This window comes from Mauremys mutica, chromosome 9 (assembly GCF_020497125.1).
Source record: "Mauremys mutica isolate MM-2020 ecotype Southern chromosome 9, ASM2049712v1, whole genome shotgun sequence".
NCBI lineage: Eukaryota > Metazoa > Chordata > Testudines > Geoemydidae > Mauremys > Mauremys mutica.
In genome coordinates, this window is record NC_059080.1 from 77,956,801 (window position 1) to 77,974,980 (window position 18,180).

Here is an 18,180-nt window from a genome sequence, read left to right on the forward strand (position 1 = left end):
TTCACATTTTAAAAGTAATTTATTTAAAATAGTACTGCAATTGTACACAAACTTTTTCATTTACAAATTATACCAATTTCCAAGGACAGAGAACGTAACTTGTCTGGCTAAACTATGGGGCAGATCCTCAGCTGTATAAACTGTCAGAAGCCCACTAATTTCACATGGACTTATGCAGGTGAGGATCTGCCGCTAGGTGGTTAGCAACACATCCCTATAAAAGAAGCATAGCTTATTTTTCTAGTTAATTCTTAATGCAATCAAATTAGAGTAATACCTCCTTCCTCTACCCAAAAAACATGCTGGAAAAGCATACTTTTATTTTACCAAAGGAAGTACACAATGGAAGACTGACTCCACCTTTAAGTTAGACTTAGCTATTACAACAGGTAGTTTGACAGCCTACACTTTTGAGACACTTCTGCAATAAACTAGATATGATACATTACATCACCAAGATAATTTCAGTCTTATACACAAGGAAGTCAAATCAGACTTGTGGGGTTATTTGAATGCAGCTGGGATGTTTGATGGGGAAATATTTAAGTGCTAGAGACAAAGGCAGGTTTGGACCCAGTAGTTTGGTTCACATGAAAACATGTTACTTCTCTTTGGAGGTATTGTGTGCGCATTTAAATGGCATGTGTATGATGGTTGAGTACATGCATAAAAAATATAACCATATAGTATCATTAACTGAAAGTGGTTCAAGAAGTATTTACAGCCAAGTTATACACTGCTGCCAACAAAAGTTTAACACTGAGTCTTAATAGCAGCATTTATCATAGCTGCGATGCCTTAACTTGTTAGTACGAAAGCATTCCCGAAGCAGTTGTTGCCTTGTCATGTTTGGTCAGCCTGATCAAGTAAAACCTACTGATTTTACATTAACAAATACTTTTTTTTATGAGGATAGTCTTGCAAGGGACATGGAATAAGGTGTTCCACCATTATAAGTATTGAGCGTCAATGCATTGCCACATGCTATAGTAAAACTAGGCTACAGCTACACATGATGTTCCATTTAAATAAGCAATGTAATGCAGCGACGCCCACTCAACTTCACTGAGTGTGCTTTAAATTCATAGTACAGCCACTAAAAGAATCTCTGCTTCTCAATTTTAAATAAAACCGCTTCCATTTATACATAGGGTTAACAGATCTCAAGACTGGTGTTTACACAGATGGGGTAGTTCCTACGTATCTACACTGCATACAGCTTAACATATCTACACAAAAAAACAAATTTATTCTTCACTAAATAAGTAGGTCCACGATTGTAGATCAACAATAGAATTTTATTGCTTTATACATGGGGTGCTTTTCAAGGCACTGTGGTACTGACTAGAAAACTTGGAATGACTTGTGAAGGAACCTGGAATGACATATGGCCAACATGGAAAGTCGTTCTGGAGCAGGACAGTATCATGAATTAAGTTTTGAGACCAGGGTATCAAACATTAGGAATGACAGTTCATTGTAATTCACAGGAAGATGAAAACAACTTGTTTAAGGTCAGCTCCTTCACATGCCCATCCTGATACTCTGAATAATTTGGAAGATAGCTGCAAAAGAAAAGATGAATACAAGTGATGCTTACTAGACAGGTCAAACAAATCATAGGTAATACTTGGAAGAATCACATACATCAATCGCACACATTCATGAAGGCACACAAGTTTTTTTCTTAAATGACCAATTCTGAAAAAACTGCTAGAGATCCCTTTAAAGGGTATATCCTTTGTATTCTTAATGGCTTAAAAGTTAAGGCCCCCCCCTTATATTTATATTATATGGATATTTATATGGATCTTTTCAGCAAAGGAGACTGATCAAAGAAGAAACAAAATGTTGTCTAATGCACAATGTGAAAAGAGAAGTTAAAAAGTTAATCCTCATAGATATATTACTAGGAACCAACAGTAGGAACTAAAGATTGGTTACTGTGCTTTACCCTGTAAGTCAGGGGTTCTCAAACTGGGGGCGGAATCCCTCCGGGGGTTGCGAGGTTATTACATGGGGGGTCACGAGCTGTCAGCCTCCACCCCAACCCCCTCTTCGCCTCCAGCATTTATAAGGGTGTTAAATATATTAAAAGAGTGTTTTTAATTGATAAGGGGGGGGTCGCACTCAGAGGCTTGCTATGTGAAAGGGGTCACAAGTACAAAAGTTTGAGAACCACTGCTGTAAGTATAGTGCTAAAGCAATAAAGCATACAAGTGTAAAAACCCTATTTTAAGTGATTTGTAACTTGATAGTGGGGTCCTTTAGAGTCTGTTATATAATACAAATTGCATGGCTGAATGCCATACCTTAAGCAAGGTTAAGGTTGATAAGCTCAAAACAGGTGGACTACCAACAAGATATTCCCACTCACTAAAGTTAATATGATTAGCAGATACACATCTAACTTGCTGATGCTAGGTTATTTTAAATATTTTTATAGCTTTCTCATGTATATTGTCAAGTCATTTCTGGATGACCACTGTGTTGGTTACGATCACTAAATACAAAGAAAGCCTGTAAGTCTACGTGTGGCTTTTTGCATCTTTCAAGAGTAGTAATTTAAATTAGTTTCCTCTTTAACTCCTGCCAGTGGGTGGCTGAGGAGTGACACCACTTGGGACACCCATCTCACCTGCACACTAATCAGTATCTCCTTCCAGTCCTGCCCCAAGAAGAAAGGTCAGGCACCTGTTGGGCTTTCTCCAGCGACCAGAGGAGGAGCGGGCAGAGCCACAGGGCTGGGAGGGCTTTTTCCAAGAGGACTCTGGCCCCGCTGCTCACAGGCAGGGAAAGGCCTAGCCTCCCTCCGGAGTATGGAGGGGGCACAGCATGAGGTGACCCCTACTCAACGCTTACCTGAGCCACAAACCACAAAGATGAACAGCGCCAACAACCAGGGCCCCACGGATGCCTTCTCCTCGGGGGCGTTTCTCTGCAGGGAGAGCAGCAGCAGCAGCATCAGGGCCAACTCCCCTCCAGCCAAGCCAACCCCCCTGGCTCTGAGGGCTCGCACTGACCCACCTGCTCCGTCCCCACAGCTCCCCAGGCCCTGCCAGGTCCCCACCAGACCCCAGAGGGAATAAAGCGGTTCGCCTACAGGGTCCTGCTCCCCCGCCCCCGTGTGCCCGGGCACGGCCAGGGCCCCCCACCCGCCCGTACCGAGGTCTTGGCGACGTTGCCCCGCTGGGTGATGTTCTTGCTGTGCTTCTCGTTCGCCATCCGGATCCGCTGCTTCGCCACCATCTTCCCGCCGCGGCCCCGGCCCGCTCCTCCCCGCTGCGCTGTGGACTTCAGGGAAACGACGGTCCCGGCCTCGCCGCTCAACCGCCGAGTCTGTGCCGGGCTGGGGGGTCTCAGGCACTCCGCGCCGCCCGCTTCTCCCAGACCGCTGCCAGCGTAAGCACTGAGCTTACGCCCCGCCCAGCGGAAACACGCACCGCGCGGAGGAGGAGGGGTGGTGGCCACCCGGAAGGGAAAAAGTCTCCGCTCTCACAGATCCTCCAACCCGTTCGCTCTACGCCACTACTTCCGGGTCAACGGTAAGCGGGGTGGGGGCAACCTGAGGCAGGAAGTCGCGCTTTCTCGAAGCGCATGACCACAGTAGCCCACGTAGCCAAGGAGGCGGTTCCCGCAATCGGAGACCTGGGCGACGTGTGTTTTCTACAGTCTTTGCTGGTGACCTTTGACCCGGAAAGAGAAGCTCGGCGTCCGACCCAACATGGCGCCTTCCACGCCGCTTTTGGCAGGTGGGTTCTGTGCCAATTGCTAAGGTCAGCGGCCGGGGGGCGGGTGTTGCTCGGAGGAGCAGCGTCTGCTCCGCGCCCCTTGCGGGGAGCTTCCCGGTCATGCTGCGCTGCCAAACCCTGCCCCGCCGCCCTCCCCCTCCCCCTCCCCAACCGGGGCATCGTCTCCCGGCCGCTCTGGCCCCTGCCTCCCGGTTCCTTCCCTCCCCTCCCCCGGGCCTCACTTCGCTGGTTGCCACTGCCCCCTCCCCAACCGCGTGTCCCTGCCGCCCCCGCCCGCTTTCCGAGCGCGCGCTGTGGTGGCCCGTTTGTGTTTGGCGCCGCTGAGTCTCTGCCTTGTGCCCTGTGGAGCGTCACGCTCCGTTTCAGCCTGGCACAGGGAGGGGCCGTGTCAGTGCGAGTGAGATCCCACCGCGCAGCGTCTTCGGTTCAGCGTGGCACGTGCCGTTGGCATGTGGTGCTGCGTCTGAGCAGTTTTGCTGTTTGAGGGGCTGTGATATTGTTAACTTGGTGCTGCTACATGAGTATTCAGCATTACATAGACCTGGAGTTTGCCCGTGTTACATCTGGGATTGCTTTTGATACTCTTTACCTTGAGTGTATTGCAAATGTGGCTGTAATTATTAGTAGGAGTGTAGGGAGTTCTGAAATCATAGAATCATAGACTTTAAGGTCGGAAGGGACCATTATGATCATCTAGTCTGACCTCCTGCACAACGCAGGCCACAGAATCTCACCCACCCACTCCTGTATCAAACCTGGGTTTGAGCCATTGAAGTCCTCAAATCATGATTTAAAGACTTCAAGGTGCAGAGACTCTTCCAGCAAGTGACCCAGGCCCCACACTGAAGAGGGAGGTGAAAAACCCCCAGGGCTTCTGCCAATCTGCCCTGGAGGAAAATACCTTCCCGATCTCAAATATGGTGATCAGCTAAACCCTGAGCATGTGGGAAAGACTCACCAGAAATAGCTAAATTCCTTGCAATTCTTTTTGATAGGATACAGAGTATAATACTGGGTGATTCATTATCTGTCTTCATGTACGGTGTGCCAGAGCATTCCAGTGTGTTGCCCTCATTTTCATTATATATGTGAGGCTGCTAGGGGAAATAGTGAGGAGATGTGTGTTGTGGTGTCTCCAGTATTTGGATGACAGCCACCTCTGTATCTGCATTTCATTCTCTGCTAAAACTGAGATTATGCTGATGGAGTGGAGTACTCCGCTGACGAAATTGATGATAATGATAGTTGTTCCTTCAGCTGGAGGAGCTTGATAAGTGCTTGTTAATCAGGTTTGTAACCTTGGAGTTCTGTGGGACTCGCTGCTGCTGCTTATTGACCAGCAAGCTGCAATGTCTAGGACAGCATTTCATAATGAATTTTTAGCAAGAACATTTTGACCTTTACTTTTGAATGTAGACCTGCCCAGTGATCCATTTATTGTTACCTCAGAACTGGATGGCTGTACTATTTTCTATATCAGGCGATGTCTTAAAATTATTTGTGAACACTGGCAGGTGCAGAATATGGTACTCTGCTAGTTCAAGAATGTTTCTCAGTGGATCCCCATGTTAAATATTAGTGTTTATAAAGAGTATGTTTAAGAGGAAAGCAGCATGGACTAGTGCTGGGGTGGCCAACCTGAGCCTGAGAAGGAGCCAGAATTTACCAGTGTACATAGCCAAAGACCCATAGTAATGCGTTAGCAGCCTCCTCATCAGCTCCCCCACCCCACCTGCCAGCAGCCCCAGCGATCAGCGCCTCCCTCTCCCGCCCCATGCCTCCCACAATCAGCTGTTTCACAGTATGCAGGAGGCTCTTGGGGGGAAGAGGGAGGAGCAAGGGCATTGCAGGCTCTGGGGAAGGGGCAGGAGCCTTGGGGGAAGGGGTGGAATGGGGTCAGGACCTGGGGCAGAGCCAGGGGTTGAGCAGTAAGCAACCGCCGGCAGATTGGAAAGTTGGCGCCTTTAGCTCCAGCCCTGGAGTCAGCACCTATGCAAGGAGCCACATATTAACTTCTGAAGAGCTGCACGTGGCTCTGGAGCCACAGGTTGGCCACCACCGGTCTAGTGATTAGAATACTATGTAGGGGAGTCAGGAGACCTAGTTTCTATTCCCATTTCTGATACTGACTCTTTGTGACCATAGCCAAGCCACGCCACATAACTTCCCTATGCCTCAATTTTTCTATCTGTAAATATTTTCCTAACTCATTGAGATGCAGTGAGTCTACATTTATTGTTTGTAAAGTGTTTTGAAATCGTTAAATAAAAGGTGCCTCATGTAAATACTGTCTTTACTGAATTTTGTGGTATGCTCAGACTCCATTCAATACCGTATCTTCTGTCTTTCTCTTTCCCACCTCTCCAGGCTACCTGGAAAGGAAGCAATGCGTTTTTCCTTCTGTTCCTCACCTCTGGAAATGAGGAGTCTCTTCTTGCTCCTGGCTGCTTGGATATAATGGGGATTTCAACTGTTCAAATTTTTCTTCCCCCTTGTCAGCTTTGTCTCTTGCACTGTTCACGACTGCCTGGTCTCTACACTGTCAAGTTGCACAGGAAGCACTCCTATCACAGGTGCTTCACTCTTTCTGAGAGTAAGGCCAAGGAAGTGGATTGTGCAAGTTGATAATGTACATTGGTGCATAGTAATACGTGTGGGGCTCGTGAATCACTTTTTGAATATCTACTCCTGAGGGTATTCTGCACCAAAAAATTAAAAATTCTGTGCACAATATTTTAAAATTCTGCAAATGTTGTCAAATAAAAGTGGAGGCTCCAGCATGGCATTGGGGAGCACAGGCCACTGGCTGCACAGAGGTAGGAGATCATTATGTGGCTCCCCTTCTGACTTCATTATTATTGACAATTCTACAAAATCCATCTAGTAAAGGACTAATAACGTTATGTATCAGGGTTCCTTTTGTTCCTATCAACTTCCCCTTTAGAACAGGGTCAGGTTTGACTTTTTATGTTAGAATTTGATGAGAGAACCTGACATAGACAAATTATTTTTTATTCCCAACTTTTGGGAGATATTACCGTGTATATTTTTTCAGATCCATCTGCATATGGACCTCCCATTGAAACGAGTGAGGTTTGATGGATGGAGAACTAATTGGACCTCTTATCAGATAACTTATAGTCAATTTTGTTTTGATACATTCTAAAAAGCAACACAAAACTGGTCATTTTTGTTCATTCTGTTGTAGCCAACTCATGTGAATATACTAAGGCAATATCTCTGCTTTTTGATTAATTAATCTTTAACCTTTAGAATAAAAAAAAAAAGTAACATTCTTATTTTCTCCTCAGAATAAATTCAATTATTATCATCAAAATAATATATAGTAATTTTTTAAAAAAGGAGTTGGGGTAATATTTGTCCTAGCTCTCTGAATCTCCACAAGAGGAAAATTGCTATTCTTTTTATTATTTTCAACTTGGAAGTTCACAAAGATACGGGCTTGCAGTGCAGTGTAGTTCTAGGTATTTTTATGAAGGCCATGATAAGCCTTTTATACATTATAGCTCAGGCAATGATTTGATCTTGTAGTAATTTGCAAACTGTGCTAGACTATAACGTCTATTATCTGAAATAATCTATACTTGAAAAGGGACAAACCATTTGCAAGAGATAAATAATGTTTAATCAGATGAAAAGAACTTTTCAAGGGAATGTATTTAGAAGAGGTCTGGATGTGCTGTATATGTTTTAATTATTCTTTTTTATTTTTTAAGCTTATATAGTACTTGTTCATTGTAGACCAGTCCAGGTGTAATTTGCAAAGTCTAGACTAAAAGTTTTAAATTTACAGATCTAAGTTCTTTTCTAAATTATATCCCTTGCAATTCTGCTTCAGGTAAATGGTACTGCAAATAGTGTAAATAGGGCAGAATTTGGTTTGAGTCTTGCTGTTTTATGAGAGGAAGATCCTAATAAAATACATTATTTAATTAACATATAGGTTTACATGATTCCTTTCATGTAAAATATGCATAGCTATGTATAGTACGATAGCTTTCCAATATATATTTAATTGCAGGGAAAGTAGCTGTGGTGTAGGGGAAGATCAGAGCCAGTGTTCTGATGATGAATGGCCAAATTCACCTAGCAAATGGACTGTCAGGTTACATTTTTTTTAAATTTTTATTTTTTACTAGTGTTAGGCACTTCTAAAGGAAGCATCCATTTACATTAGCAATACAGGGGCATAGATTTAAGTGAAAGCATTATGTGATTCAGCAAATCATCCTGTTAAATATTTGAGGAAATCTGTGGTAATCCAGTGTGCTATATTCATTAATCCGGTTTCTAGTTACATGGCAGAAGTGGATCTCGTGTGGACTGGTCCAGGCTGAGGTTGATGGTGGGGTGGAAATTGCTGAAATCCAGGTGGAATTCTTCAAGGGCTTCCTTCCCGTGGGTCCATATGATGAAGATGTCATCAATGTAGCACAAGTAGAGGAGGGATAGTAGGGGACAAGATCTGAGGAAGTGTTGTTCTAAGCCAGCCATAAAATGTCATCATACTGTGGGGCCATGCGGGTACCCATAGCAGTGCCGCTGACTTGAAGGTATAAGTTGTCCCCAAATCTGAAATTGTTGTGGGTGAGGACAAAGTCCCAAAGTTCAGCCATCAGGTGTGCCGTGGCCTCATCAGGGGTACTGTTCCTGACAGCTTGTAGTCCAGCCTGGTGTGGAATATTGGTATAAAGAGCTTCTACATCCACAGTGGCCAGGATGGTGTTTTTGGGAAGATCAGCAATGCATTGTTGTTTCCTCATGAAGTGTCTTGAAGATAGTGTGGAGTGCTGGTAGCATAGGGTCTGAGGAGAGAGTCCAAATAGCCAGATAATCCTGCTGTAAGAGTGCCAATGCCTGAGATGATGGGGCATACAGGATTTCCAGGTTTATGGATCTTGGGTAGCAGATAGAATACCCGTGGTTGGGGCTCTAGGGGTGTGGCTATGTAGATTTGTTCCCATGCTATATATGTGCTGCTGTGAGGATATCAGAATTCCAGGTTTGTTGCTGAAATCACAAAACAAATGTAAAGTTGCCACACTTACCAAAAACCCCTACTATCTTCTTTAATATCCTATGAAAACACATAATATTTAACTAATGCTTATGCATTGACATTTGTTTTGTGACTTCAGTAACAAATTTGGAATGATTTTGGAAAGTCAGCTAATCTGAATTTTTTTTTTCATTCACTACAAAGTCCTTCCTAATGGGTAGTTTGGGATGTCTGTCCTACTTTACTAACAGGCTATAATAGCTGAAACAAGGCAGCACATTGCAGAATTCATATTCTATTTTCTACCAATGTTTATTTAATATTTGCTTTGTTTAGAGTTTAGTTTTCAAACTCAGATTTTACAGTGGACCAAATCTTCTCATGTCAGCCTGACTTTTTTTGCTGACACCATCTTTATTCAGCTAATGCCCTTCATGTATTTTGTCTTTTAATCCTCTCTTTGTGGAATATTTGGACAGCATTTTCAATACCACTGTAAAGGTATGTTATTGTGATACTCTTGTGTTAATTGAGAGTCATGAACCCAGTGTTAAGTGCTTCCTGGAAGATTGATGGGAGTTGAATGCACTCAGCCCCTTGAAGGGTCAGGCCTCATGTAAGAACATTTCCCTTCTCTTGTAGATAAGAATAGTTTCCAGTTCATTTTTGTTCTGTTTCTTGTACAGAAGTAGATTTTTGGCATGCTTGATCTTTTCATTAATAAGCAAAGAGATTTTGTTGTCAAGCTTCGTTATATAATCAAAAGAAAACCATTTGACAGAGAATAGTTTTACAGTATTAAGTTTCCAATATAATCCTCATTTTGGCTACTCCTCTAAGATCCATAAACAAAGGAATATCAGCCTCAACATTGATAAGTTAGCTAGCTCCAGACCTTTTTCCAATTTAAAGTGAACAATAGTTTAACTTTTTCTTTTCTAGTGCGAGGATCTGAAGGATTCTACATGGTGACTGGACCACCTAGTTTTACTGAGAATACAACATTGCAAAGGTACTTTTGTTCTAAACATTCCATCTTTTGCAGAAAATAAAACAGTTTTTCTAAATATTTAATATACATCTAGAGTTTTCATTTGGGAAAAAAAATCATAAAGTGAGTGCCAATATCTGATGATGAACTAATTTTAATCTAAGCTAATAACTTAGAAAATTGGTGTATTTGAGGGCTTTACATTTGTATACACACCAATAATATTTGTATTTGGTAGTTGATTATAGCCCCACCTGAGCATGTAAGTATAATTACACAGACAGATTCTGTTATCTCTGTTATAACATAAATACTCTCCAGTAATTTCTATGAGCAGCATGGAAACTGGTTGTAACACTGCTTTGCATCTTGTTTTATGAGAGACCTCTTTTGTGTGATATATTTGACTGTTCATGTGTATCTGTTATGTTTTTTAGGGACTTCGGGAAAAACTGCAAAGTTTTTGCTTTCAGTAAGGATGGTACTCTCTTTGCATGGTGCAATGGAGAAAAGTCAGTGCTGCTTTTATTATGAATTATTTCCTTTAATTGATGTTATGAGATCTGGATATATATATAGAGAGAGAGAGAGAGTAGAATGTGTATAAATGGTATAAATGAAAACACTATAAAGGCACTTTTGGTACTCCAGTTGCAGTGGTAGGTTTTGTTTTAAATTAGTATATTATTTATTATTGATTTCATATATGTATAGGGGCACCCATCACCATGGAATCTAGATGCCCTTTTATTAAGGGGTGATATTGTTTCTGTTCACATTGCCCAGTTAAAAAAATATCCAGTTCCCAGGACCTTCAGCATAATAGGGTTGCAGCATGATTTCTAGGCTAAATTCTTTAAAAACAAGAGAAGGAAATGATTGTATATGGTCTTATTATTTTGAAAATATCTGGGTGCTCAGAATGCTTGGAACTACTTGATTGACCACCAAATGTGGACTTTTTAGTACAATACGAGATAGTTTAAAAAGGAAGTTGGCACTTTAGGGCAGATGCTGTTAGGTACTGAATTCCCTAAGTTCCCAATGAAATCAATGGAAAATGAGAATTCTGAGCTCCTTACAGGATCAGGCCCCCTTATTTATAGACTACAGGGATTCAGGCCTTCCTGTGAAGAATCACGCCTCAGAAACATTCCTTTCTGCAATAATGGCCCGTTGATAGTGATTGGAAAGAGGAGCTAAGAACCTGTTTTAAGGTTTTAAGATTCTTAATGCTCAGTTTACTCATTACCTGGCTAGTGGAGAATACAAAATGTCTGTTAATGCTAATGACTATTTTGTTCTCGGCTCAATTTTGTTCCTCAAAATTTTGAGGTTTTTCACCACTGTGCTATGAACTTTGTTTCAGCCAGCTGGAAAGGTCCCGTCAGTGGGAGGGGGGCAGTTAATGTAACCATTGGGGAGCAAGGTCCTACTCCAGTCACTGGAGTCTAGCAGTGGGTTGGATAGGGTGTGATTCTATTTGTATATTGTTCTTTGGATTCCACATGATGCAGGTCATCATCAACTTTTAGTTTCCACAAACGTACAATGTCAAGGCTGTTATCTCACCTTGTAGTTATTTTTTTTACTGTGATGTACATGTTCTCTGGACAAAAAAAATTAAATGAAGCATCTTACAGATTTAACTCTCTTCTTCTTTGCTATTGTCTATCTGTAACTCAACTTTAACGTTACAGAAACATCATAGGTAAGAGGTTTTTTGTGTCATCTTTTTTTAGCTGGAATGTAAATTTTTGCAGACCAAGTATGTAACATGTTTTTGACCTGAGATTTTTATTTACTAATTTACTTTTTGGTATGACTGGATGTGTGGTCTTAAAATGTGTTTTAATCAACATTTAATAAAAGGAAAAAACCCTCCTGCATTTAGTTACATCAGCCAATTGTGGAAGATATCTAGAACAGCCAAACATATGTGAAATGACATTGGCTATTGATTAACCAGGCTAATCAAGCTTTGTTGAAATGACCTCTCTTGGTTCCAGAGTAAATATTGTGAATGTTGCCAGCACTGAATTACTGCACTCTTTTGATCTCCCAAAGGCAGTTTGCCTTGAATTCTCGCCAAAGAATAATGTCCTGGCAACGTGGCAGGCCTACACAAGTGAGTATTTTAACATCTGTAAAAATACATGAGAGAATTATGCACCAACTCAATTCAACATGAAGACCTGCTATTACTTGATTTGCTTTGATTTATATAACAATTTGCCAAAGACGACATGGGGGAAAAATGGTTTCCTCCATGTACACGTGCATGGTCAAGTCCATAATAGAGGAAAGATGCCTTCTGAAGAATCAGGTATGGGCCACTGGACCACCAGATCTACTGAGCAAGTGCTGTGTTTTAAAAAAAATTACCGCATACTACATGGAGAATACGTGTTGTCTTAGTGTATGTGCAAAGTGCATCAGGTGGCACGTGACTAGGATTCATCACTGAATTTGGTCCGCTGGTTGGGTCATTAGGTTTCCCGGCCAGGTACTGACGTGAGCGCTGATCCATGCATCCCAGAATGTGTGTGGACATACTAGAATACAGTTTAAACCAGCTTATAACCATGCAGATAAGATACTTTATGGAAACAGTTCACCATAAGCTAAAAAGAAACTGAGACTTTAACATGGGAGTTTAAAGAGTGGCTGGGTGAGGTTCTAGGTGGCAGAACAAATCAGAGTGGGTCCCAACTGTGGAGAGTCACAGTGAGGGAACAGTAAGGCCAAGATGACTAGCCAAGTCAGTAGGTGTGATATAGATAATGAGTGAAATGAGTCCATGGAGAGTTTGCAGTTTATGGCTATGAAAGCAAAGGTGATGGATGATGGGGGGGATGTGGTCATGTGGGAACAAATCTTAGAGGATTTGGAACATTTACTTTCAGTTGTTTGCCCACATGGTAGATTTTCCGAGCTCTTGACTTAATTTGTAAAACCTTTTTTATAAAAAAAACCCCAACCTTTCCTAGGGTTAGTGACTCTATTCCTGTGCCCTTGTCTCATTGGGTAGGGAGGAGAAACCAGGAACTTCAGAGTTCTAGTCAGTTCGGGCTTTCCTGAATTGCCTTAGGGAAGTCACTTAAACCTGACTCTACTCTGAAAATGGACTCTTTAAAATGGCATTGTGAGGGTTCATGTTTATTGACCCATAATGATTTCCATATCAGACATGGTGGGGGTGGGAAACTAACCCCCAAAACTGGTTTGGAAAACTGAACTCTCAGGGTCATGCTGGGTTCATGCTTTTTTGTGCATAAAGGTTGTGCAGTCCAAATTAGTCCCTTAATTACACTTATTCACCCAAATAGTCTTCAAATTATGCCCTAAGTGTCACCTATGCACCTATTCTGCCAATGTGGTTAATGGACTGGAACCCAGTTATCAGTTCTGTTGATGCGTGAGCTGCAATGGGCTCCCCTTCATTTTTTCTCAGCTCTATTGGCTCTGCAGGGCTAACAGGAGTGAAAAGTTACTTTAGTTACTCAAGTCCGTGGATGGAAGCGTCTCGCTACCTCCTGGATATGAAAATTAATTTGGTTAGTGTTTGAGTTGCACTGTTAACAGGTAAAGTGCAATTCAAGTGCAAAGTAGTAGTATTAATGGTCAAATCATTTACTACTATGGTAACAATTTTAGATATTAAAAAAAAATCTTCATATTCTTTTACAATTGATGAGCTACCTTCTGTGGGGAAACCTGCTAGAGGGTATGGTCGGGGAGACTGTTAATGTTGCTCATGGCATCCTAGGAAACTAAAGGAGCCACAGAGTGAAGCCATGGAAAAATAGTTTAGGGACTGGAAATTAGGAGGAAGAATCAGGAACCGTTGCTGATAACAGAAAGTCATCTCTGCAGTAAATACTTTTTAATGTTGTATATGGCTAATACAATAAAAATTAATTCATTCAGCAAATCTAACTCCTGGTTTGCTGATAAATGGAACGGAAGTGACATAGTCACTTGAACATCTTAGCAAATAACAAAACATGAACTTGGATAATTAACTACAAGGCACTGATCCAGAATATCACAGCATTGAGGAATGCTGGATGCTTCACTAGTGCAAGGTAAATCCAGTAAACTGGATGAGCATAGCTCCCATATTTAAAGGAAAAGTAGATATGTGGTTGCACAAAATAAGCAGCTGGTCCAATGAAGGAGTAGATGAAAGCCTTATACTGTCAGAATTTGCCAAATTTAGGACTTGATCTTGCAAAGTGCTTGCACGTTCATAAGGGTGTTCAGCCCTTTGCAAGATTATGAAAGGCCATTGTTGGGGTGGAATAGGATGGGGAGTGAAACAGATCTAAACTTATTCCTGGGGCTACCACTGCAAACCTATGTTTTTTATTACAGCTGCTAAAGATGGCACAGCAGGCATGCCCAACCTACAACTTTATGATGTAAAAACTGGGAAGTGTTTAAAGTCTTTCATCCAGAAAAAAATGCAGAATTGGTAAATAATATTTTCAAGTATTAATTATCTGCAGAGAAATGTAGTTTTCAAAACCTAATTTTGAAAGTATGATTTCAATATTGTGTTAGTTCTCAAAATACTGTCTGTTACAAACTGAAAGTATCTATACTAGTATCTTTGTACAAATGTGTAGTCAGTTTGTAACATAGTAAATCCACTACCATTTTGTACAACTGGGGGGAAATAGTACCATTAGTAACTGGTTGTATGATACTTTTACCACTAACCTCATATAAACTTGTAATATTGTTGAAACTCTTTGTAAGCATTAGTCTAAACGTAAGTTATGAAATGTAGTTTTTAAATATTGAGATAGTAAGTGTTGCCTACTTCAGTTTTTATATTGTCTTTATTTATTTATTTATTTAATCTTAGGTGTCCTTGCTGGGCAGACGACGAAAGTATATCTGCTAGGATTGTAAATAATGAAGTGCATTTCTTTGAAAACAACAACTTTGGTATGCAAACATTTCTAAGATTTGGCTTCATTGCATTCTAGATCTCTCTCTTTTGCCTGTCTTCACCCTTTCCGCATTTTTCTGATTTTTTTTCATGTCGTTGGCTTTATCTGAAACCTTGCTTAAATCCTCTTTTATTTTGGTACCCAAAATAAATAAGGTCTTATGAAGTCCTAGCATATTTTCAGCACATTGACATTTTTTGTTTTCTACTTCTCAGCTGCCCCTCTGTACTGTGAGATAGTTCCCCATTTTAGATACAGAGGGCCAATTCTGCATTGATCTATGCCCAGTGGAGTTCAAAGGATGTGTGTCAGTATAGAATTTGACCCATGATTTCTTCTGTGGGTTGTGCTGAGCTTCTCTCTTTCGGTTTCCAAAGAGCCACGAGAAGATTGACGCTTATGGCAACACCATTACTATGGAGCTGGGATATTTTCCACAGTAGTTCAGCATTAACCAAAGGTATTTGGGAAGTAAAGAGAACAAGCTGAGGCAGAGGGAAGGAACCCAGAAGAGTTTGGAGATACAGAATGTTGAAAATGAAAGAGAACAAAAGGAACTCCAGGGAAAGAGATGAAAAGAGAACAGCGAAAGTAGAAAGGAGGAATTCAGAGAAAAAGAAAAAGCGTAGATGACACACAAGTTGTTTGGGGGCTAATGGTGTGACATGCTGCCTTACGGGAGACATGGCTTTAGGATTCGGGAGCAGTTTCTTCTGAAACTAGTGGAACTTGGAAATATAGAGACATGGGATGTCTCTGGCTCCATGCTTGTTGGAGGAGGAAAGTTAGAGTGAAAGTCCCTCCCCTATAATTTGGTGACTGGTTTACAGAGTAACATTAGTGTTGTTCTGGGAGGAGGCTTTTCACCATTCTTTCCACGTGGAAGAAACCTTCCATAATGCTTATCAAAGGGGAGGTGTCCAGGGGTTATGCTGGGAAAAAAATCTGTATTCTCATCAGGTGGGGTTTCCTACATTGTGCTCTTGTTCTTTCCCATTTCTGATCTGTTGTAAATGGAGAGATGAGACTGCTATGAGAGCAGACACCCTTTAAGCTTTTTATTTAACATTGATTATTATTAGTTTGTGTAAATCCTGTTGAGTTTACTTAGCAATGGTGGTTCATGAACTGAATCTTGAAGTTTGTTTGAGAGGGCTAGAAAACCTCCATTAATTAAGCCCCAGCTGCCAAGAGAGAATTCCATGGTAGCGTGGCCACTTCTCCTGCTGTGCTGCCTATTGGCCACCCCCTAAGGAGGGTGCCAGGTGTTCCTTTCTCTCTCCCCCATACTCCCTCCCTCCTCCCCCCCCCCCACAGAGGTTTTATGGTATTGGCAATGCACTCACCCCACAAATCAGTCAGGGTGGTTCAAAGGGATGTTAGGTGCCATGTCACCCCTCCCAAAAGCTATAGTAGCAGGAACAAGGCAATGGCTTCCAGACTTAGCTTGGGCAGAAGCTCTCCATAATCCCTAGTGAGATAGCTAAGGAACTCCCCTATCATTTGGTAGGGAAATATGAGGTGTATCTGCTAAGGTGCTGGGGTCATTTGTCACTTCTGCCACTTTCTTGCTGTGTGAATTTCCCCTCCAAGGTTAGTAGAATGTTTTAAACCCAAGGCTGGTTCAAGTGGGTTCAGAGTTTGATGGAGACATTTCACACCCTATAATTGTCATACCTGTGATCATAAAGAGAAATAAATCTAGCCAAAATTTCAAGTCTGAGAGAATACATAATCAAAGGTGGTTATCATGCTGCTTTTGCCAAGTAAAGAATCTTTTTATGGTTAAGTACATTGTTCCTTGTGTATTATCAATGGGGTACGCTCATAAAATGGTATAATATAAAAATACGTTAAGTAGTGTGAGTTAACAGTGTTTTGTCATTAACCTGACCGTAATTGTGATTTTGCAGATACTATTGCAAATAAACTTCATTTGCAAAAAGTTAATGATTTTGTGTTATCACCAGGACCACAGCCAAGCAAGGTACCTATAATGTTTATTCACAATTCATATATTTTGGTTTTCTTTAATTCCTATAGAAATCATTGTATTTCTCTGTCTTTTGTGCTACTAAGAACAATGCATCACTAATTTAATATAATTGTGTTGATTTAGGTTTCTGTTTATGTTCCTGGAAGCAAGGGTGCACCCTCGTTTGTAAGGTTGTATCAGTACCCTAACTTCAGTGGCCCTCAGTCTGCATTGGCCAATAAAAGTTTCTTTAAAGCTGACAAGGCGACAATGCTCTGGAATAACAAAGGTACAGCAACTATTTAATTTAATCTCTTATATTTTATTCACTAACCTCAAGGTTTGGTTATTTTGCTTACAGTTGTTTTTGTATTCGTCAAATGCAAAGACTAAAAACTTGTGTTAATGCAACATTAATGTTATAATTTTAAACAATAAAGTTCTCATAACTTGCCCACATTGCCCTTCATGATCTCGTCCCCATCTATATCTGCTCTCACTTCCTCCTAATCATCTTGCTCCCTCAACTCCTTGCATACCTTTCTTTTCCCTGAACCCTATAATTTCTTCTTCCATTCTCATCTTTGCATGCTCTCTTTCATGCTGCCCTGTATATCTATGTAGGACTAGAAAATCTGTTATAGTTAAACTCCAGCCTCCAGAGGAAATCCCACCACACCATGTCCTAATTCTTGTTGATACAGAACATATTTTCTCCTTTTTTCATGTCCTTTTTTAAAAGCCATTTCATCCAGAAATCCTGCTTCATCATCCTTCCTGTACCTGAACTGGTGTCATGTGTTCTTTAGACTGTAATCTCTTTGAGACAAGGAACATGCCTTACTTTCTATTGTAAAATGCCACAGACGGTTGCATTGCTACATAAAATGTGTGGTAATCACCATTCCACATACTCTTTATGGCCTAATTTTGCCCTACCTATGTCCACACAACTCCCATTGAAGTCAGTTGGAATCATCTGTGAATATCTGAGAGTAGAAGCTGGCCCATTGTATTCAGTTGTATATTTAACATCATAACTAATAATCTGAAATATTCCATATATGTGTAATGTGAGCAAGTTCAAGTTACTACAAGAATCTGAACATGCATTTCATGACTTTTGAGTGTATACCTGGAAGCATGTTTATTTATAATTTCCATAAATTTTATAAAGTGGGATTAAAACACTACTTTCTGTACTCGCTCATTTGTGTAGTCAAAAATCTAGAGAACAGACTGAAACAGCAGACACACATTTACATAACTAATGAAACTTTATTAATACATACTTCCAGTCCCATGAACACAGATACCGCCTAATAATATGGAAAATTCATTTTATACATAATATGTATTGTGTGTGCCTTCGTGTGTAATGTATACAATTCCATTGTGTTTAGACACTTAGATTTGGGAAACTGCAAAATGTAATTACATAAAATTACATTTGAGATGTACTCATGCATTACTCATGAATA

General features: G+C 41.0%; 2 protein-coding genes across 2 annotated transcripts in view; one reads left to right on the forward strand and one right to left on the reverse strand.

The window, feature by feature from the left end:
* On the reverse strand, positions 1-3,579 carry SERP1 (stress associated endoplasmic reticulum protein 1). Its single transcript, XM_045030109.1, has 3 exons — positions 3,166-3,579; positions 2,863-2,938; positions 1-1,565 (listed from the first exon to the last, which is right to left on the reverse strand). The coding sequence occupies exons 1-3, from the start codon at positions 3,247-3,249 to the stop codon at positions 1,525-1,527; spliced, it is 201 nt and encodes a 66-aa protein (XP_044886044.1). The 5' UTR covers positions 3,250-3,579; the 3' UTR covers positions 1-1,524.
* The window catches only part of EIF2A (eukaryotic translation initiation factor 2A), a 25,485-nt gene continuing 10,843 nt past the window's right edge, over positions 3,539-18,180 (forward strand). The window contains exons 1-8 of the mRNA XM_045030108.1: positions 3,539-3,752; positions 9,715-9,784; positions 10,201-10,275; positions 11,773-11,891; positions 14,141-14,240; positions 14,637-14,719; positions 16,638-16,711; positions 16,844-16,988. Coding sequence (XP_044886043.1) covers positions 3,725-3,752; positions 9,715-9,784; positions 10,201-10,275; positions 11,773-11,891; positions 14,141-14,240; positions 14,637-14,719; positions 16,638-16,711; positions 16,844-16,988 — 694 coding nt within the window. The 5' untranslated portion in view covers positions 3,539-3,724. The remainder of the gene's footprint in view (positions 3,753-9,714; positions 9,785-10,200; positions 10,276-11,772; positions 11,892-14,140; positions 14,241-14,636; positions 14,720-16,637; positions 16,712-16,843; positions 16,989-18,180) is intronic.